Here is a 20,785-nt window from a genome sequence, read left to right as displayed (position 1 = left end):
GTCGCTTGGCCAGGCGAGATAGCTCAGGGCGTGACAGTTGACTCCCCAAAGGCAGCTTGAGTATCAAAAAAGTGTAAAATAGTACAGCTTTTCCCTGGGTCAAGGACCTTCTACACCTGCTCAGATGGCTGTTAGAAGAGCAAGTGAGATAATGCCTATTAAGTGCCTGGCATGCAAGAGATGCTCAACAAACATTTGCTAGATTGGCAGAGTCACAAGGTCTACTGCCAAATCCTGCTGGTCTGGTAACTTCCATCGTGGTGTATGACACTGGGATGCCACCTGGGTGAGTCCCATCCCTCTCCCCAGGGACTTGTCTCTAGTGTTTGTATCTCACTGACTGCCTTCCCTGTCTTGGGCCAATGTGGTTCCACCTTCCCACCCTGCCCTCTGGGTCCCAACCCCTCCTTACGTTGTGGTTGTTCTGGGAGAGTGCAGGGTTGATGTCCTGCCATCTGGTAACAGGAGCCAGACCCAGTGCTGCCCTGGCCTTGGTGTAAGAGGGCAGGCCCAGATCCCGGCCCCTCTGCAGGCAGCCAGCCAGGTAGTCTGTGCGGGAAAACTTCAGGGGTCCAGGCCAGAAATCTGGGGATGAAATAGCGGAGGGTCTGAGGGAGCTCAGGGCCACCACAGCAACAGTAGCCCAGGACCCAGGCTCCAACCAGCCCCAGGGGGGACTGAAGTCACACAGAGGGAACCATGGTCACTAGGTCTCTCAGCAGTTAAAGAGTGCAGGTTCCCAGCCCCAGGCACCCTCTCTGCCCTGACACGGGAGCTCCAGCAGAAGCCCCACCCAGGGACCAGCAGGGCACAGGCTGAAGGGATAGCCTCAGCCTCACCAAGCACATCCTCGACCACGACATGGTCCTCTCGCTCAGCGATCTGGGACGCCATGCCCAGCAGCAGCGCATCCACGTCCTCAGCTCTTTGCAGGTTTGGATGCTTTGGGAATGGGGAGAGAGGGCGGGGCTGAAGGTTGAGCAGCCAGGATCTCCCCACACCACAGTGCATGTCTTGGGCCCACCCGGTACTGGTGTTTGCTCTGAAAGTAGCAGGCCATTCCTCCTCCATTGGTTGATTCCTCACTCAGGGTGAGTGATGTCCCCATCCAAAGCTCATGCTGCTGGGAGACAAGTCCCCACAAACACAAGGGATCTAAAACTTTACTTCCACTTAGGAGAATGGACGATATGATCGACAAAGGCACTAGAGCATCTAGGTCTTGGTCTTTGCTCTGTTAGTGAACAGGTGTATGACCATGGGCAAATCACAGGACCTCTCTGAACTCAGTGCCTTCCCCTTAATAAAAAGGGTATTAGGGATAAAATTAATTTAAGTTAAATTAAAATAAAACAATTAGGAGGACACTGAGGTCTTCTTCAGTTCAGCTCTGTGACTCTTCTCCTGTGCTTTCCTCTTCTCCCTTTTCCTCCCACCTCTCTTCTTCTCCACACAAAGTATAAGATTTTGCTTTAAATTATTTGTCAATGCTCTTCACCCACACTGACCTGGTTTGAGAGGGACAGATTATCCCTGATAATCTCAGAATTCTTTCCTCCTCCGTGCTTGCCCCTCAACATACACATTCACACACTGCCTTAGGTATGTCTCACTGGGACATTTCCTTGGGGGGAGGGGTGGGATGGCTGGGGTACTCCAAGGCCTACAAGGGGCTCAGAGCTGACAAAGGAGAAGAAAAACCCACAAGGTAGCAATGAATGTAGTGCCACACCTGCATAGGCCTCACTGTCCCTCACACAGCCCTCAGGTGGAGGTGGAGGATTCGTTTTTGAGCATGTACACCGGCTCCCTCGGCCCTACTGCCCACCTGCATCACATACCTCAGACACAGATGCACACAAATGCATGCACACACATACACACATACCACACACACCCACATATGTGCCCCCGGTGCTGACCTTTCGGCTCCAGTAGCTGTTGCAGACCCGGAGAGCTCTGGAGGTACTTGAGTTCGAATGGATGACTTCCTGGAAGTGACAACTGGCATTTCTGAAATGCAAAGAGTGGGGGCGTGATGGCTTAGGCCATGGGGTCAGTGCTGGTCTCCAGGACTAGATATAGCCAGAGGCCAGGCCATTGTAAACATTTAAAAATGTACCCAAAGCATCCACATGCTTCCCCTCCCCATCTCTTTCTCCATTTCTGTGTGTGTGTGTGTGTGTATACACTCAGTATACACACACACACACACACACATAAACATGGGACTCTATTCAGAGTACCTCTTCTCTCCCAATTCCCAAAGACAGAATTCATTATATATGAATACATATGAATACATATGAATTCATATGAATACATATGAATACATATGTATACATACATATATATACAAATATATGTAAGTTAAATGATTTTAAAAGGATTTTTAGTTGTTTTTTTGAAATTACTTGTCTATGGATAAGTCAATTGCTATGATTTCTTGGCTATCATTAGGCAGATCTAAAAATTGTTCCAGAGTAAGAAAGTCAAACCTATGAATTTTTAAAAAAGATTTTATTTACTTATTTGACAGAGAGAGTGAGAGAGAGAGAGTATAAGCAGGGGGGGGAGTGTAGAGGGAGAGGGAGCAGACTCCCCACTGAGCAGAGAGCCTGATGCAGCACTCCCTCACAGGACCTTGGGATCATGACCTGAGCTGAAGGCAGCCACTTAACTGACTGAACCACCAGGTGCTCCTAACCAACAAATTGTTTCAAATTATAATGCAATTATAAAAAATAAACTGATGTTTTGTTCCATATACATTTAATTAAATATGTATATTTTTAGTTTAAAGTTCGCTTTTCATTATTTTGGAGTCAAAGTTTTTCTTCAGCTCTCACACTTTTAAATTATAATTCCCTAGAAAGGCTTACAAGACCCAGGTCCTGTGCTTATAGCTACAAATGCCCCCAATGTAGTGTCAAGACCTAAGTTTCAGACCAGGAGGGATTGTGACTCACTCTCTAAGCCTCAATTAGCTTGTGTTTAATTGGGGGGTTATACATACACCAGCTGTAGGAAAATGGACACAAAGTGCTTCAAGACGACATGATGCCTTTTTAAACAATTTTCTCCCCCCTCCAAATTCACTGTTCTCTGGGGAAATTAGCACACTTCAGACTGATAATCCTTTCCTGAGGGCTCCTGAGGGCAGATTTTTCTCAAATGACATCCCCATTCCTCCTAACACAGAGACGTTTATGCTTTGCCTTCACCTCATGTAGATGCCAGGAGGCACCAAGGTGGAGAAGAACTGCTCAGAGGCCGCCAGGAACTCAGGGGAGATGCTGGGATCCAGGAAAGGGCGGTATCCTGGGGGAAGAGGAGAAGAGAGAGGACAGTAACATTTAGCCCTTAAACCACCCACCCTCCTACCCCTCCTCTTCTCCCCGCTCCCTCTGCACCTCTTCTCCCCCATCCAAAAAACTCCTGCTAGCTCCCCCATTCTCCCTCCGCATCCCCTCACCTGCATACTCCCCTCACCTGCATACTTTGGGGGTGTTTTCTGCAGGAAGCTGGGCAGCCACTCATACAGAGCTATGTTCTGAGGGTCAAGACAGGGCAAAAGGGAGGCAAGTACTGGAGCAGCCATGCTGAGAGCGGTCTGAGCCCAAGGAAGGCTTAGGTGGAGGTGAGGGCCAAGCAGGGGCAGTCAGGAGGGAGGCAACTCCAACAGGACAGGGGCAGAGGCCTGTCCCCCACTGGGAACATGGGATGGCAGTGGCCTAATAACTAATAACCACAGCCAAGTCTCGTGTATAATGGCCCTTGGCCTGCTGCTCATCTTCGGGGTCCATTCCTAGACGTTAGCTCCAGTTCTGGGGGCTGTTTGTGTGAGGATGGAAGGCTCTGCGCGGCAGCGGAGTCTCCGGCGGCGCAGCAGCGGGCAGTGTGTGTGTGTGGGGGGGGGGGGGGCGGGTTACCGAGCGGGGGGAGGCGGGGACGGGGCGTGTGACTGACCTGGTAGGTGGCGATGACCCTCTTGCGCGCGTGCTGGAACAGCTCCTCGTCCCCCCACTGCGGGTGCTCGCGGGCCAGCCGCTGCGCGCACAGGTTGTGGTAGCGGAACCACAGCAGGCCCAGCGCCTGCAGGAAGGGGTCGCGGTTCCCTCGCTCCGCCCCGAAGGCTGCACGCGACGCGGGGCCGCAGGGCGCCGGGGCCGCAGGGGAGGACGTGAGCGGCGGACTGACCGCCAGTGTGGCCGCCCGCAGCCCGCAGCCCGCCCCGGCCGCCCCGCGCCCCGGCCGCCGCAGCCCGCCCCGCAGCCTCACCGTACAGCCCCCGGGGCCCGCGTTGTCCGGTGGCCGGGTCGGGCGCAGTCCACATGAGCAGGGGGCTTTGCGCGTCCCGGGGGAAGGCGGGGTCGGGCCCCGACGCCAGCTGCCCCCCGGAGAAGCTCCGCAGCGCGTCGCTCCAGGAGTGCGAGGAGCCATAGATGGCGCTGCCGTCCAGCCAGCCCGTCACCTCGTTGCTCTGCAGGGGCACGAAGACGGTGAGCCGCCAGGGTGAGCCGGGGGTGGGGGAGCGGAAGCGGGTGTGGGTGGGCGAGGGGGTGGGAGCCCCGCCCCGCCCTGTCGGGCCGCGACCTCGGGACCCCGGCCGCCTAGTCTCACCAGGTCGCGGGGATTACTGGGGCTCCGTCCGGTCTCGGGGTCCCAGCGGCTCCTCTGGAAGGGGAGGACCACGTCCCCGCGCCGGTCGGGGTCGAACACCGGGTCGCCGGGCGGGATGTGGATGTTGAGGAACTCGGCTGGGCAGCCGGGGGTCTCCACGCTCACCAGGTCCGAGAGCACGTGGTAGCCTGTCCGCAACAGGGGAGGGTGGGCAAGGACCAGCTAAGGACCATTCTCTCTTCTTCATCAAGTATCTATAAGACTTCCCCAACTTCCCCTGAAGCTTCAAAAGACTCCTCAGCCAGTCTTGGCAAGCCCAAGTCTTGACCTCCTTCACCATTCCCAGTCCTTTGTTACACCCTGGTCCAAACTGTTTTCATTGCCAGTTTGGTCTTCTCCTTGGTAACTGGGAGGTGCCCTGGTGAGTGTGCCTAGGCAGTTGGGCTGGGAAGACCTGCTCCAACATGCATCTGAGAGCAGCCCACACAGAGAATCTCCCAGTCTCACTGCAACACTGGACACTGGGAATCAAATAGAGACACCCTGGGTGGCCAGCACGAACCTGGCATTCCTGCTGGTAGCAGCAACCCACAGTCACTGGGGTCTGGCCAACCACTCTAGCACCCCCATTTTGACACTCCACCCACCAACCCTCTTGCCAAAATAAAAACCCTGCCCTGAGACTGTCCTAGGAGTCACAGGGCCAAGAGTCAGAATAGGGTCCCACCAAGAGTCCCTACCAGATTATTGTCATATTCCTGTCTTTACCTGCAGTCCCATCAACAGCTCAATGTGGGACAAATTTATGCCTCCCCCAACCAGACTTTCTCCCTGTACATTTTCTTCCCCAGAAAAAGAAATATAAGACATAGCTTTATTGACTTAAGAAAAATCATTTTAGGCCCCAGACATCTTGTGATTTATGACTTCTTGCCCAAAGCACATTCTTGAGTTATCTTTGCAGGATTAAAACCCCTTTGCCCACTCAGATATCAGATCAATTAAAGGCAGACAATTGATGCCAACCCTTGCTAGCCCTTGTGAGTTCCATCAATTAAAACCTGGACTCTGGGGGCGCCTGGGTGACTCAGTGGGTTAAAGCCTCTGCCGTTGGCTCAGGTCATGATCCCAGGGTCCTGGAATCAAGTCTCACATGGGGCTCTCTGCTCAGCAGGGAGCCTGCTTCCCCATCTCTCTCTGCCTGCCTCTCTGCCTACTTGTGATCTTTGTCTGTCAAACAAAATCTGAAAAAGAAAGAAAGAAAGAAAATTGGGGTTTTTTGGACAATTTTATTTATTTATTTATTTATTTGACAGAGAGATCACAAGTAGGCAGAGAGAAAGGGGAAAGCAGGCTTCCTGCTGAGCAGAGAGCCCGATGCCATGCGGGGCTCAATCCCAGGACCCTGAGACCATGATCTGAGCCGAAGTCAGAGGCTTTCACCCACTGAGCCACCCAGGTGTCCTGAAAGAAAATTGTTTAAAAAAAAAAAAAAAAAAAGCCCTGGACTCTGTCATTCCCAGATGACTTTTGCCTAAATTCTAGGGGGAATTCCCCATTGTACAAGTGCCTTCATGAATCCATAGGACCCTTAGCTTAAAACTTCCTCAGTTTTGTTATTCAGGAAGACACTGCTTTGAGAAATATACTCCATGTTCTCCCCTACTTGTTCTAAATAAAACTCTTCCTATTCTTGGCTTGGTTGTGTCTTTTAGCTCAATACCCTCCAAGAGGCAAATCCAGTTTTGGGTAAGAATACCCCATCTCATTGCCTTTCCCTCCATCTCTCACCTGCATTTCTAAGATCCTCCATCACTTCTCTCCCTCACTCCCTACTCCCCACTCAGACATAGAGGTGTCCAGCCAACCCTACTGGCTGCCCTCCCCCAGAGGTAGAGGGCCTCACCAAAGAAGACTCCCAGCACTGTTCGGTTTCGTAGGGAGGCCTGCCCAGCAGGGCCCCTCATGGCAGTGTTGCTGAGCTTTCTGGGGTTGGGCAGGTGGGGTTCTCCCAAGGGCTGGTACACACCATCTGCATAGCTGGCTGGGACCAGGCGCTGAAGCCGAGAGCCTGGGGTAGGAGGGAGTAGGGACAAAGATAAATCCTCAGTGGGGCTCCCTTACCCCCTCTGTCCCAGGCTTCCCTCCATACCACAGATCCTAAAACCTTAAGAATGGATGAGCCTTTGCTGGTGGCTGCCAGCCCTTGCCCCTTCGGGCAACCCTGCCCCTGGGGCTGTCTCCACCTGGCCCTCACCTACCTTTGCTGCCCCATCTGTGCTCCATGAGGTTGTTGTACCACCCATCAAATCGCTGTACCTCCCAGGAAATGGGGTTCTGAGCTCCTGTGTGAGAAGAGAGGGAAGGGGCAGCTGGGCGAGTCTGGGCATGAGAGGACAGGCAAGCCTGCAGGATAAAGCTCTTGGGAGCCTGGCAAGAGGAGCAGCAGAAGGTGGACACCCAGCACAGCGTGGAAGGCGGGCGGCAGAGGGAGAGAACGGAGGACAAAGTGATATTCAAACTCAAGCTCAGTCTTCCAGCTGCTCGTGGAAACATGGCAAGGAGCACTGAAGCGGTGTAGCCAGAGGCAGTGTGTGCTGACAAATAACCAGAACAAGATGGAGCTGGAGAACAGTGGCAATGTGGAAGGGCACACAGGAGCCTACTACAGCCCTCACACCTCAGCTCCCTGCGGGGACAAGGCAGGACAGAAACCATTCCCAGCCTTAAGATATCATATGGAGCAAGAGCCAATGGCACCCCAAAAGCCAACCACTCTTCCAATCAGGGAAGGAGAGGTCATGCTGTGACCACTCCCTGGGTAGGGGAAGTATGGAGAGGGGCTTAGCCCTCTCCTGCTCAGCAAAGCGAGGGCAAGGGTGTGGGCCCTGGGGCTGTGGCTCTGGGGCCTGTTGCTACTCTGGTCTCTTTTCCAGGTTCTGGGGTGGGGACCAGATCAGGGACTACCTGGTCATGGGATAACCTTAGCCCCTCCTCTTTTGAGGCATCATGTTCCTCATGTAATTCCTCTTATTGACCCTATTCTACTTTCCAAAAACTAGAATCTGGGAGGGAGCACTCAGTTGTTGAGGGAAGAACTCAGGCAGTGAAGGGGGAGGGAAGGATCCAGAATCAGAAGTGGAATGGGAGTCCTTCTGGTCAGTAGATCAGATGACCAGTCAGATCTCTTTCCCCAAACTAGAAGACTACAGGGCAGAAGCTCTCTCTGCTCATTTCGGGGAACAGAACAAAGGACACTCATCAGCCAGAGAGAGACCCATTCCTGATTGTCTTTACACTCAGACCAAGCACAAGATCTCAGAGCTCCTCTCCTGACCCACACTCCCATGTGTGCACACTCATTCATCAGAATGTCAGAGAAGGAAAATGACTCGGGCTCTGATGTTTGAGCAAAGACCTCAGCTAAGAATCCTGGACTTGGGGCAGGAACTGGCAAGACTACATACATGTGATCTCTAAAGAAAGATGAACTGGTGGCAGAACAAGGGGGAGGAGGGTCTTTGGGGGAGAGCAAAAGGGAGAATGCCTCCTGGGAATAAGTTCCAAGAGCTAACAAGAAAAAGAAAACCCAAGGTCAAGGCAAAGAGAGAGCTAGAAGGAATGAGAATGCAAACAGCTCTGTCCTGGGGGAAGCTGTAGGGGTCTATTGCCTTCATTCAGAATAGGACTTTCCAAAGGTTTTCTCTGCTTCCTTTTCTTCTATCTCCCCCACGGGCCCTTGATGATAAGGAACTGGCTCTCAAAAAAAGAAAAAAGGTAGGTATTTATTTGAGAGAGAAAGAGAGCTAATGAATGAGAGCACAAGCAGGGGGAGCAGCAGAGGGAGAGGGAGAAGCAGACTCCCTGCTTAACAGGGAACTCAACAAAGACACGTGGGGCTCTATCCCAGGATCCTGGGATCATGACCCAAGCTGAAGGGAGACACTTAACCAACTGAGCTACCCAGGCACTCCAGGAACTGGCTCTTTTTTAACCTAACCTGTAGCATTTCAAACCTACTTTCCTTCTCAGAGACCCAGACTTCAGAGAATGGCCTCAGAGTCTAGTAAGAGACTGTCCAAAGCTGACAGAAACAAGATGAAATCAAACGGACCGCCCATATTAGTAGTGGTGGTTGGTTGGTTTTGTTTTTGCTTTTGTTTTGTTCATATTGTTTTGAAACATTGGTGACTTCCCTTTAGCTTTGGTCTAGTCTGACCACAGGATCCTTTATTATCTTGTATGCCTCATCAGTCTTTTCCCATTTGGGATCAGGGGTCCTTACTTTATGAAAAAGAGAGAAGACAGAGAAGAGAGAAAGGGCCTCCGGACTGTAAGGAATGAAATAGGAAATGCTGACAGAGCAGGGTTCCTCTGCTCCCAGCTATACTTCTTCAATCTGTACTTACCCATGGCTGTCCATGACCCGATCAGGAGTGTCCATGCCAGAGCCAGATAGAAACCCATGATGAATATGATAATTGGGCTCAGATATTAAAACACCCTAAAATGGAGACCCTAGAAGAAGACAGGAAGAATGAGTCCCAGCAATTCAGGAGAGTCAGGCCAGGGCCTCTGAAGGTCCCTGGGAATCTACGTGTGGCCTGGGCCAACACCACAGTGGGGTGCAAAGAGCAGGAGACTCACGGTCTCCCAATAATCTTTCACTCACTCAACAAACATATGACAAGCACCCACTATGTATCAGGTACTGGCTGACCTAAGAGCTGGAGATTAAGTGGTGAACAAAGCAAACAGAAATCTCTGCCTTCCTGGACTTACCTTCTTAGATTAACTGAAACACCTTGCTTTGGCCCAGCTTCTTGAAGTGTATATTCCTTGGACAGAGCCTTACTTGGGGGCCAGGACACTGAGCTGCTGCTAGTCCACGAGTGTGGTCTTAGGCAGGTCACTTACCTGGTCTGGACCTTGGTTACTTCTTCCAACAATGGGAGTAACCATGCCTGAACTGTCTATCTCCTAGCATGGTTGCCAGAATCAAATGTGAGAATGAGGCTGAACAAAGCAAGAATGGCAACAGGCGTTATGTATATACGATGTAGACAGAGGGCGGGTTGGAGATAGGCTCCTCTTGGTGGACTCAAAGAATGCAGTGCCAGGCTCTCCTGTCTTTGGTGCCAGCTTTCTGCTCTCTCTCCCCAGGCTAACAAATCACCCAGGGACAAGAGGGAAACAGAGGCAGCAGGGGACTCAGGCTGGGACTCTTGACTGGCACAGGAAGTGCCTCAGGCCAGTAAAGATCTTCCATAGAAACTGGGGGCTGGGGGTGGGACTGGGGAGCTATCAGAGAAAGCCTTATCTCAAACCAAACCCTTAGGACTCCTGAACATGTTGTCTAGTCCCAGAGGGTGAGCTCATCCCAACTTGCCATCTCCCATTAAACAAGTGAAAAGCCTTAGGCCCTGTCATAACTCAAAAGGTCAGCACTCCACCCACTCCATCCCAGAGATTGTCCACATGGTGACCTTTGATAGTGCGTGAAAAGCAGGGTCCTGAATGGTTGAAGCCATAAGGGTGGGCATGCTGAACTGGCCACAGTGGTCCTTCCCTGATCTAGGATGCTCTGCCCCTTCCCTCCTTCCACCGTTTCTTCAGGATCTGGGCCCCAGAGACCACTCAGCCGGGAAAAGCATGCAGTGAACTTTCAGGCCCGGCTGTGGGGATAAACCTGAAGAGGAATGTGGGCATGCTTAATAACCACTACTTTCGGGTGGGTAGCCACAGTGATTTATACAACAACATTGGTTCAGTAACTTTCTAACAGCCTTGAGTGGAGGGCATAACCTTATGACAGGGCAGTGAAGCTGCAGGCCGTGGCAGAACTCTGGAGGGAACACAGGCCTACCTTGTGCTTGTCCCACATGGCTACTTTTCCAGCCTGAAGTCCTACAATGGTGACCCTGAGATAGGAGAAATATAAGCCAAGGCCATAGGGATTCCAATCCGGTCCCCAGGGTAGGCTGAGGGGAAGCCTGGACTCTTAAAAGCCCAAAGTTACCTCCCTGATGTCGCTCCGCAGAGATCCTTTAGGCCCAAGCAAACCAGGCCACCCAGCATTCCCAGTTCTCGAAGAACCCAAAACTTTGGTGGTGGAGGTGCGGAAGGAAGAGGTCTGAACAGGCTCAATTTTAGCTCCAGGCTAACGACTGAGGCGTAGGGGGCCCAGGGCGAGAATTCCGCTTCCCTCAAAAAGCGTGGCCGAGCAGGGGCACGCTCCGCCGAAGCCACGCGGGGGGAGTCCCTCCCCCGGAGCACCTAGGCCCGCGAACCGTCTGGGTCTGACCTGTGGCGGCTGCGTCCCTGGACCCCCGAGGGCGATGGGCTTCGTCCCCGCTCGCAGCGCTGCCGCGACGCCCGCTCCCGGCCGGCTCCCTCCGCAGCTCTGCGCGGGGCGGGCGGGGCTGGGGGTGAAGAAGGACTGCGCGGCGGGTTCCGAGGCGGGGCGGGGCGGAGTGGGGCGGGATACCAGCCGGCGCGCCGGGGACCCGCCGAGGTGCTCCGAGGGGACAGGGACGCTCCAGGTGAGACGGGGCCGGCTCGCAGGGTTCAGGCGGGTCCGGTCCCTGGCGAGGGCTCGGCTAGTGCGGCTACTTGGACAGCGAAAGGAACAAGTCTGCTGTGGCTGGGGAGCGGGCGTTGGGGGGACCGGGGAGGCGCTCCCCCAAACTCCCCACACCTCCGGATGTGCGCTCCAAGACCAAGAGGATCGGTCAATGCCGGCAGTCCAGGCCAGGCGTCCAAGCAAGGCACTCGTCCTAAGACCCTGAAAGAATCTGTGGCAACCCTAACCAACACCCCCCCCCCCCCCGCAGGGTTCCTCGTGAGCTCTCGGAGGTCTCAGGCCCTAGAGCCCCGCCCGCGCCCCGCGGGTCCCCGGACTACATCGTTAGGTTTGTGCGGGAGCTGCCGGGGTTTCGGGGTAGGGGGCAGGAGGAGGGGGGCCAGAAGGATGGCTGTGGAGGGGACCGCTCTTGTGCGCCGTCCCTCCTCTGTCCCAGGCCGAGGAGGGGGGTGGGGGGTGTGCAGTGCCTCAAAGTCTCGGGTGCGGTCTGGGAAGGTTGAGAGCGACTTGGAGTGGTGGGCGGGGAAGCACCCCGGACCCGGTTTGTCCGGTCGAAGCCTGGTCCATCAGTGCATTAGGAGAAGCGTGGGGTGGGACGCGAGCTCCGCCGAGAAAAGGGGAGTGCGTTTTCGGTGACAGAACATCTGGCCCTAGTTCCCGCCCTAATCCCACCCCCAGAAGCGCTGCCCGTGAGGTTCCACAAGGAGGAAGCGAGCGGCACGGGCTGCCACGCACGCATCGTTTGCGAGACGCGAAGGTAGGAAACTGGTCCGGGTGTGAGTGGCGGGGTTGGGGCTGCTAGGGTCGGTGCCGTCCCTTTTGAGGAGTGGATGTTGAAGGGAGCCTTAGAGTGCCGTCCCTGCCCCGGCCCCTAGGGGTGTACTTCCCGCATCCACCCAAGAGCAAGTTCAGATCAAGAGCCAGTTCCTCAAAGAGGCCTTGGTAAGAAATGAAGAGGAGGCCATACATGCCACTAGGTTTACAGACATGGGATCTTTATCTTGGCTTACCTGGAGACTATATAGTTTGACTTGCATGATTCAGCACCCCGGGACTCCTTACTCACGTCAGCCCTTACTGGGGATTCCTGCCCAACCCCAGTTTTCAGATCTTCTATTTCAACACTTAGTGCAACAACACACATACACATGTCCACATGCCTTCTTCAAGAGAAGAGGCCGGGACAGGAGCTCCTGACAGGGTCCCCATAGCCAGCTAGAGCTGTAAACTTTGAATGGGACCAACCCCCACCAGAGAAACAAAATACCACATTCTAGTAGCTGTGTGTCATCAACCAGAACTTGTGGCAACTCCAGCCATGTCACCCATTCCCCCTTTGTAGGGAATTCGTAGTCTTTCTGGGTTCCAGAAGATGGGGGAGGTGGGCAGAGGGAGGCTACAAGTGGGGCCACAGAGCACTAAGAAAGCATGTGACAACTTTGAATACTAAAGACCAACTGTACCAGGCTGAATTTTCTTAAAGATGTGTAACTTTATTTCCTGCCCACCCCTTATACACACACAGGAACCCCACTTCAACCTGAGATAGGTAAAGTTTAGAGAACTGTTTGAAACACAACTGAGCATTAGAAATGTTTCAGTATTTTAAGGAGTTCAGAAAGGGGAAAAAGTGACCCTTACTTCTCCAGGCCAGGGAAAAAGGAGGACCCAAGTGTGGGGATTGGCCCAGCCCATTGAGAAAGCACCTCAGTTTTGTCACTGGGGCCTCTAATTGAGGGCTTCTGTGTCCAGTTCTCTATGTTACTGAGAACTACTTACTTCTTGTGTCTATATTTCTGTTTACATGAAATTGTAGGTGTGTGTCTGACTGTATCTTGTCTTATTTATATCGGTGTCCATTGTGTATATCTGCCAGTCAAGGTGGTGAGCTAGGGCAGAACTGTGTGAAGACTGACAAGAGATTTTTCTCAGGTTGGAAGAAATTCTACTGTCAGAGCCTCCTTGGCAAGCCAAGGATGGAAGATATTCCAGAGGGAAACTACAAGCTTTGCAGGAAGAGCAGGATGGCTGGGCACAGGGACTTTTTATTTCAGTCCCACCACTTCATGCAGGAGGCCTGTTAGCTTCATAAATTAAAACTAATTTGGGATCAGGGTCATCCAAAATTAACTTTAGATTAGGGGATGCAGATTAAGGAAAACCTAATTCATCAAGTTAAGTAAGAAGAAATTAAAGGTGAATTTTATCCACCAACTATCTTTTTTCTTTAGTTATCTTTAATAAATATTCTGGAGAATTGAAATAAGTTAACATTGTTCTTTTGTACTTAGCCTTTTGTTAGTGTTTCTTTGAAGCATGATGTTAATAGAGATGAGCCATTCTTGTAAAATATTTTATAAACTCCCATTAAAATATATGTAGGAATAATGCTAACATATAACGCTAACCCAAACACATTACACTTTATTCGCTTATATTGCAAATGTTTGTTTTTGAAATTTCGGCGTATAAAATATATTCATAGTATCAGGAAACTTGCTTTATCTTCCTACCTTGTTATGCAAGATGTTTTACATTTTATAGACTTTTCTTAAAAATATAGCCTTCTGGGCGCCTAGGTGGCTCAGTGGGTTAAAGCCTCTGCTTTCAGCTCAGGTCATGATCCCAGAGTCCTGGGATCGAGCCCCGCATTGAGCCCCGCATCAGGCTCTCTGCTCAGCAGTGAGCCTGCTTCCTCCTCTCTCTCTGCCTGCCTCTCTGCCTACTTGTGATCTGTCTGTTAGATAAATAAATAAAATCTTAAAAATATATATATATAGCCTTCTATCACAATTGTAATGGCTTCAGTCTAGGTGTCATAGATAAAGTATTCTTAAGCCAATAAATAAAATAAGTAGCATATCACATTTTATAAAAGATAACTTAATCCACAAGTTCTTAATAATTTGTCTTCAGCTAGATTTGAAATGTATGTTTCCGATTCGATTAAACATGACCACTCCTGCTTTGGATTCCAACCACTGGAAGAGGCTCTCTCAAAATTTTGTGAAAGCGCTAAAAATGGACAGGGTTGGTCAAATCCCTTCCTGCCCAATCTTAACCCTATATTGGTGACAATGTTGAATGACAGTTTAATACCTTCTAGAGCTCCCTCTTGTGTGTGAAATAGAAGATGCCACCTCCAGGGAGAGGAAGGCACTCGTTCATATATTCGTTTATTCACCCCACAGACTGAGTAGTAGTATATGCTACATGCTGGGGATGCAAAGATCGAGATTAGAAGCTAATGGGAAGACTGATGTTCAAACAATTACAATAGGGTGTAATTATTGTGATCATAGAGGTGTATTCAAAATGTAATAAGATTATTAGAGGTGGGAACATCCACATTGGCCCAATAGTGTCAGAGGAAACTTCACAGAGGAAGTAACACAAGCTGAGACTTGAAGGGTGAAAAGGAGTTTGCTAAAGGGTAAGAGCATTCCAGGCAGAGGAAATAGTATATACAAAGGCATGAAGACTTGAAAGAGCATGTCAGATTCAGGAAGAGGCCAATAATTCAGTATGTCTGGAGGTTAGGCTGCGCCAAACACAGAGATACGATGAGAGGTGAGATCAGATTACAGAGGACTTCATACGTGATTGTGAGATTTTGATTGAAGTCTAATCTCTGCTCTCCCAGAGCAAAGAAGTAAAAGGATTATATTTGCTTGCTAGGAAAAAAAATGTTCTGGCACCAGGCAAGATAGTATGAGGCTGAACTAGGGCAGTAGAGAAGGAAATGCATAGATGGTTTCAAGAAATGTTTAGGAGGTAAGATGGTCCAGCTTTCTGATTTATTTTATTGATACAGTGGTGATGCCACCAAAGAGACAAAACAGAATAAAAAGTAGAGCAGAGACAGTGAATTCAGTGTGGGACCTGTTAAATCTGAGGCATCCATGTGAAAGCCAAGTGAAAATGTCAACAGGGTAATTGGACCTTTTGTATTTGGAGCCCTGGTAAGAGGTCTACGTGGGGACATATATTTGAGATGCATCAGCCACGGGAATAAATGAGTTTGCTTAGGGCATCATGAAGAGTCCTAGAAGAAAAAGCTGAGACAGACTCTTGGGAAACAGAAACATTTCAGAAGGACTGGCCAAGGAGCCACAAAAGGAATGGCCAAAGGCAGGAGACCCCAGGAGAGCATGGTGTTATGGAGGTCTAAGGAGGACAAGAAAGAAGGAAACTTCCACATGCCAAATACCACAGGGAGATCAAGAAGGATGGGAAGTGAAAACGTCCCTTTGGATTTAGCCTGTGGTAACCTAATGGAGAAGTTGGAGAGTTCTTGGAGATAGAAGCCAGACTGCAATGGGTTGAGGAGATGAAACAGTGAAAACGCCAACATAGTCTGTTATTCCAGAAAGCGTGGCTGTGAAGAGGGGAGAGTGGGATAAGACAGTAGCTGGAGGGGACTAAGAAGGTCGAGGGAGAGAGTCTTGTGCTTGTGTTCCTTTGTGTTCCTAAGATGGGAGAAATTTACACACATCCTTGGAAGAAAGAGCCAGCAGGGAAAGGGAAGCTGAAAAATTGTAAAGAGAAAGGGCATGGCTAATAAGAAAGGTGGTAGTGAAGGCAGGCAGGATTGGAGTGAGAGCTCAGGAGGAAAAGAGATACCTGTTCTTCAGGAATGGAAGAATTGGAGAGTTAAAAAAAAAAAAAAAAAGCAAAACTTCATATGAAAACTGAGACTCAGAAGTTGTGTGACTTGTCCAAAAGACAGGATTAAAAGAAAATTGTCACTTTGTCTTTTTGCCTGACACTATGCTACCCCAGAGACAGCATAGGAGGTGGCCAGCCAAGGAAGAAAGTGGAAGGCTGGGAGCCACAAAGTATTAAAGAAGAATCACAGAATTTAGAAATGGAGTGGAGATGGAGAGCATCATAAACAAATGTAGATGAGGAAACCAAGGGCCAGGGAAGTTGTCATTTGACTGCCCAATGTTTTAAAGTTAGTGAGGAATAGAACTGGACCCAGAACTGATTCTAGCCCAGGGTTCCTTCCAAGAAGGATTGGATAAAGAGATAAATGGAGCAATAAAATGGCCCCCTTTTCCCATCTATTGAAGTGGCAGAGGCTGACACAGAGCTGCACAACTCCAAACTTATTCTTTCAACACATCGCTTAACAAGACACTACCGGGTCAGAATATAAATAAGGGAGCCTCCCAGGCAAACCAAAGCTCCAGTACAGGTCACACACAGGGATACTGGCAAGCTGGGATCATTGACTGTAAGATAAAGTGAACTCAGTTTAGTTTGTTTATTCTGGAGCTGCCAGAGCAGGAGCCAGGGTGCTGGAGAAAGCTGGACAGACCAGTGCGAGCAGTGCCAGGCCTGGGAATCAGCCCTCTGACGATGTAGTTGGATTAGATACTTAGCAGTGCTTTCTGGCCTTTGTTTCTTTGGGAACTGAAAAGGAAAGCCAACTTTTTGTAATCTATACCATCTTTCACCCTTATGCCTTCACTTGATAGATCTTTTTATGTCCTGTGATCTGTCTGATTGTGCTGGAGGCCTGAGAGAGATAAAAGAGAATTATATTTCTTAAGACAGTCCCAGAAGGAGCAGAGAACACTTGAGGGTAGTTGGGGCCCTGATTTAGGGTACCTGCAGTTTAGGAAAGGAGCATGGGGCAACAGAGACTATCAGACCAAGACCCTTGTGCCCTCACAGTAGAAACAAAGGGAGATGAATGGCAGAGGGGCAGAGGAATGGCAGTAGCAGTAGCGTCTGGTAAGCTCCAGAGTTGAGCAACCTGGGCTAGTTTATTCTCTGCTGTATCTCCAGCACCAAGAACAGTGCCTGGCACATAGACATACATGCCTGTTGTCCTACAGCATACACCTCCCCTGCACAACCCTGGCAAAATGGCTACGTTGGGACACACATTCCCCTTCTATGTGGGCCACAAGCCGATCTTCCCAATGGACACCACCTTGGCCGTCATCGTTGCCATCTTTGTGACCGCACTGGTCACCTTCATCATCATCCTGCCTGGCATTCGGGGCAAGATGGTGAGAAACAAGCCCAGCCCTGGAGACCCCAGCCCCAGAGAGATCTTGGCCTCAAGGTGAGGGGGCCAGACTCTCTGACTACAACGAGACTCAGGAAAGAGACTTCAGTCCTGAGAAAGTGTCACCCACCCCCACCCCCAGGAGGGAGTTTCCTACTCATTGATTCAATGGATAATTATTGAGCACCTATTACATGCCAGACACTCTGATCACAATTGACCAAGTGACCCCAGTTTTAGAATCCCTCCCCCACACCACACACACCCAAGTCTGGAAGAGAAAGGGTGGATTTGGAAGGAGGGTGTTCATCCCTAACCCCACCCACCCTGTGACTCAGAGGCTGTTCTGGCTGCTCCGGGTGGTGACCAGCTTGTTCATCGGGGCTGTGATTCTGGGTGAGTACAATCCTGGTCAGTTGCCTCTGTCCCATCTAGTTCCCTCTGCAGCCAGCCTCTCCTCTCCCTGTTTCCTCATGGCATCTTCTGCTTCAGGGGAGGGAGGGGTGGGAGGGCTGTAAGCAGAGTGTCACCAAAGGAAATCTTGGGTTCTGACCCTTTGTTCATCTCGGGCAAACATACTATTGACAAACTAACTGTGATTCAGACACTGATCTAGTTAACGGATACTCAATTATGAGCAAAACAGACCTAGACCTCTTGTAGCTCTCCTTCTGACTCTAACCCAGTAATGCCTGGACCTTCCTGAGTCCCCCACATGTCCGCCTCTCCAACCCCAGCTGTGAATTTCAGTTCTGAGTGGTTCGTCGGTCAGGTCAGCACCAACACATCATACAAGGCCTTCAGTTCCGAATGGATCAGCGCTGATGTGGGGCTGCAGGTTGGTCTGGGAGGAGTCAACATTACACTCACAGGTGAGGGATGGCTCTAACCTGGGAGGGAGGAGAAGATTCTTCTGTGTCTTTGGGATCTAATTTGGATCTACAGGATGGCGGCGGGGTGGGGGGGTGGTAGGAAGGGAAATTTCCAGAGACTGAGACCAGCTCCTGTCCTACCCAATGTGATGAGCCCCTACCCAGGCAAATGCCCACTCTGGTCCTGGGGTTCCTGCTGAGCATACCTGTCCCATTCCCCAGGGACCCCAGTTCAGCAGCTGAATGAGACCATCAATTACAATGAGAAGTTCACCTGGCGGCTGGGTGAAAACTATGCCGAGGAGTACACAAAGGCACTGGAGAAGGGGCTGCCGGACCCCGTGCTCTACCTGGCTGAGAAGTTTACCCCGAACAGCCCATGTGGTCTACATGGCCAGTACCGCCTGGCAGGACACTACACCTCAGCCATGCTCTGGTGAGGGTGGGATGGAGGCCCTGCTGGCCTAGACCCGGGAATGGAGTTTCTACCCATCTTTCCTTCACTTACATGGAAATCCCTGGTGGGACAGGGTGGCCCAGCCCCACAGTGCTTGATTGGGAAACCTATAGGCAGAAATCCCTATCTCACATCTTTGGGGTATGCTTGGATCCCTGAGCCTCCACCTGGGCCCTTCCAAGTAGAGGTGTCCAGGCCAGCCTTCAATGAGTCCTGGCTCTCCAGGGTGGCCTTCCTTTGCTGGTTGCTGGCCAACGTGATGCTATCCATGCCCGTGCTGGTCTACGGTGGCCACATGGTGCTGGCCACAGGCATCTTCCAGCTGTTGGGACTGCTCTTCTTCTCCACGGCCACGTCACTCGCATCACCCTGTGCCCTGCGCCTGGGTACTGCTACGCTGCACACTCGCCATGGGCCTGCCTTCTGGCTCACATTGACTACAGGTGAGGTGCAGCCCTGAAGACCAGACACTGGAGGGCTTAATGCCAGGGAGGGAGGGCCAGGGACCACCATATTGGCAGGGGTTGAGGGTCTGCCTCTGCGGGCCAGGATGCCTTTCGTCTCATTAAAGCCCCATCTCCCTTATATCACTAATCTCTGGGTTTTCTCTCCCCATTTCGACCCTCTTCCCCTCCATAGATGCCTACTCCCTGTGTCTTCTGTCTCTGTCATTTCCCTCAGCCCCTCACTCTCTCTTCACCCAGCTCTTTCCCAAATCTTCCAGTCTTATGTCCCTGCTCACTTCCACCAAACACTTTTCTCTGTGTCCCCCATTCTTCTCTTCCCCTGCCTCACATAGTCCTAAATTGTCCTGTGGTTTCTTCTCTTCTCCTCTTCTCTCATGCCCTTTCTCATGCTCCTCTGTGCTTGGCCGCCACACCAGCCATATGACCCTAAGTCAGTCACTGCTCTGAGCCCAAGTTGCTCTGAAACAGGGACTCCAGAAATTCTCCTAGAGTTGTTCGGATGCTCTTGGGAGAAGATGTTCTTGGGAGGGCATTACTATCACCAAGGCAGGACACCTGTTGTCTCATCCCCAGGACTGCTTTGTATGCTACTCGGCCTGGCCATGGCAGTGGCCCACAAGGTGCAGCCCCAGAGGCTTAAGGCTTTCTTCAACCAGAGTACAGGCGAGGATCCTGTGCTGGAGTGGAATCCTGAGGAAGGGGGACTCCTGAGCCCACGATACCGGTCCACAACTGAGAGTCCTGAGCCCCAGGACATTCCTCTGTCAGAAGCTTCCTTGGAAGCATGCTGTAAGGAGGAGCATCACAGAGAGCCTGACTGTGCCCTATAAGGTTCTTCTCCCTGGTGGACACCTGGACTTCCAGTCTGGTTACAGATATCATTGGAGCTCTGTAAACTTACCAGAACTGACTGCAGGATGGGTTATATCCGATCTGTCCTCAGCCCCAATCTGTAGGTGGAGTCCGAAAAAGAGCCTCTTCCTACTGGTGTAAAACCAAAAACAAACAAAAAGCCCTAATATGCTAAACAGACATTGGGGCTGCCTATAAATCCTGTCTCCATGTTAAAAGCAAGCAGGTGCTGTCCATTTCTGCACAGCAGCCCTGTCTTCCCTTGATGCCCTGCCTCTTTGAGGGGCCATTTATTGAAACTTCGCTTCATCTACATAGGGTGTGTGTGTGTGTGTGTGTGTGTGTGTGTGTGGTGGGGGGATTACAATGCGGTTCCCATGTAGTCCCCCTTATCCCTCTGTACCTCTTATTTTCCTTTTACCTGAGTCCCTTTTGTCCTTGTTTTACTTGTGTGATCTCTTGGTACAATGAAAGCCCTGGGCAGCAGAAGAAACCAAACTTCTTGTCCCAGGTCTAATATTAACTGAATGTGCTACATTATCTTTAAGCTTCACGTCTCAAATTTGCCAAATAAGACTGTAGGTCTTGTCAAGGACCAAAAAAAAAAAAAAAAAAAAAAAAAAATCCCAGGATTTACATTTTAATGCCTTGCTGACATCTACCTTGGCCCTTGGACACTACCTCTTAGTCAATAAACTGGTTAGCAAATGACCTCAAAAATGCCATTCCCTCCTAGTCCACTCAGCTGAGCCAGCAGAGGGGGATTAAATCGGAAGGCGACCTCTCTGGTCACTGCTACTTGCCATCCACCTTGGGCCAGCTCAGGAAGACGCTGGCTCAGGCGGGTTCCCCTTTGGGCTCACTAGAGGGCGCCCCTCTCACAGAGCCTTGTGGCAAGGCAGAGAAAAT

The 20,785-nt window shown here is 51.0% G+C and overlaps 2 protein-coding genes across 8 annotated transcripts in view; one reads left to right on the top strand and one right to left on the bottom strand.

Moving 5' to 3' along the window:
- DUOX1 (dual oxidase 1) overlaps positions 1 to 11,025 on the bottom strand; it is a 32,556-nt gene extending 21,531 nt beyond the window's left edge. For 5 of the 7 annotated variants that reach the window (XM_059372730.1, XM_059372731.1, XM_059372735.1 and 2 more), the window contains exons 1-8: positions 4,624 to 4,715; positions 4,282 to 4,483; positions 3,970 to 4,095; positions 3,493 to 3,553; positions 3,225 to 3,321; positions 1,923 to 2,013; positions 840 to 942; positions 413 to 585 (exon numbers count right to left, since the gene is read on the bottom strand). In XM_059372730.1, coding sequence (XP_059228713.1) covers positions 413 to 585; positions 840 to 942; positions 1,923 to 2,013; positions 3,225 to 3,321; positions 3,493 to 3,553; positions 3,970 to 4,095; positions 4,282 to 4,443 — 813 coding nt within the window. In that variant the 5' untranslated portion in view covers positions 4,444 to 4,483; positions 4,624 to 4,715. Of the gene's footprint in view, positions 1 to 412; positions 586 to 839; positions 943 to 1,922; positions 2,014 to 3,224; positions 3,322 to 3,492; positions 3,554 to 3,969; positions 4,137 to 4,281; positions 4,484 to 4,623; positions 4,812 to 6,529; positions 6,695 to 6,884; positions 6,969 to 9,032; positions 9,142 to 10,927 lie in introns of those variants that run through there. The other 2 variants (XM_059372736.1, XM_059372733.1) reach the window with 2 other exon arrangements.
- Positions 11,026 to 11,120: 95 nt separating this feature from the next.
- DUOXA1 (dual oxidase maturation factor 1) lies at positions 11,121 to 20,463 on the top strand. Its single transcript, XM_059372728.1, has 9 exons — positions 11,121 to 11,165; positions 11,457 to 11,534; positions 11,885 to 11,963; positions 17,053 to 17,229; positions 17,567 to 17,624; positions 17,966 to 18,100; positions 18,323 to 18,536; positions 18,783 to 19,000; positions 19,598 to 20,463. Exons 4-9 carry the CDS (start codon positions 17,083 to 17,085, stop codon positions 19,852 to 19,854), a joined length of 1,029 nt encoding a protein of 342 aa, XP_059228711.1. The 5' UTR covers positions 11,121 to 11,165; positions 11,457 to 11,534; positions 11,885 to 11,963; positions 17,053 to 17,082; the 3' UTR covers positions 19,855 to 20,463.
- Positions 20,464 to 20,785: the final 322 nt, after the last annotated feature.

The sequence above is a fragment of the Mustela nigripes genome, chromosome 13, assembly GCF_022355385.1.
Source record: "Mustela nigripes isolate SB6536 chromosome 13, MUSNIG.SB6536, whole genome shotgun sequence".
Classification (NCBI taxonomy): domain Eukaryota; kingdom Metazoa; phylum Chordata; class Mammalia; order Carnivora; family Mustelidae; genus Mustela; species Mustela nigripes.
Note: the sequence above shows the minus strand (reverse complement) of the source record. Positions and strands in the feature narration are given on the sequence as shown.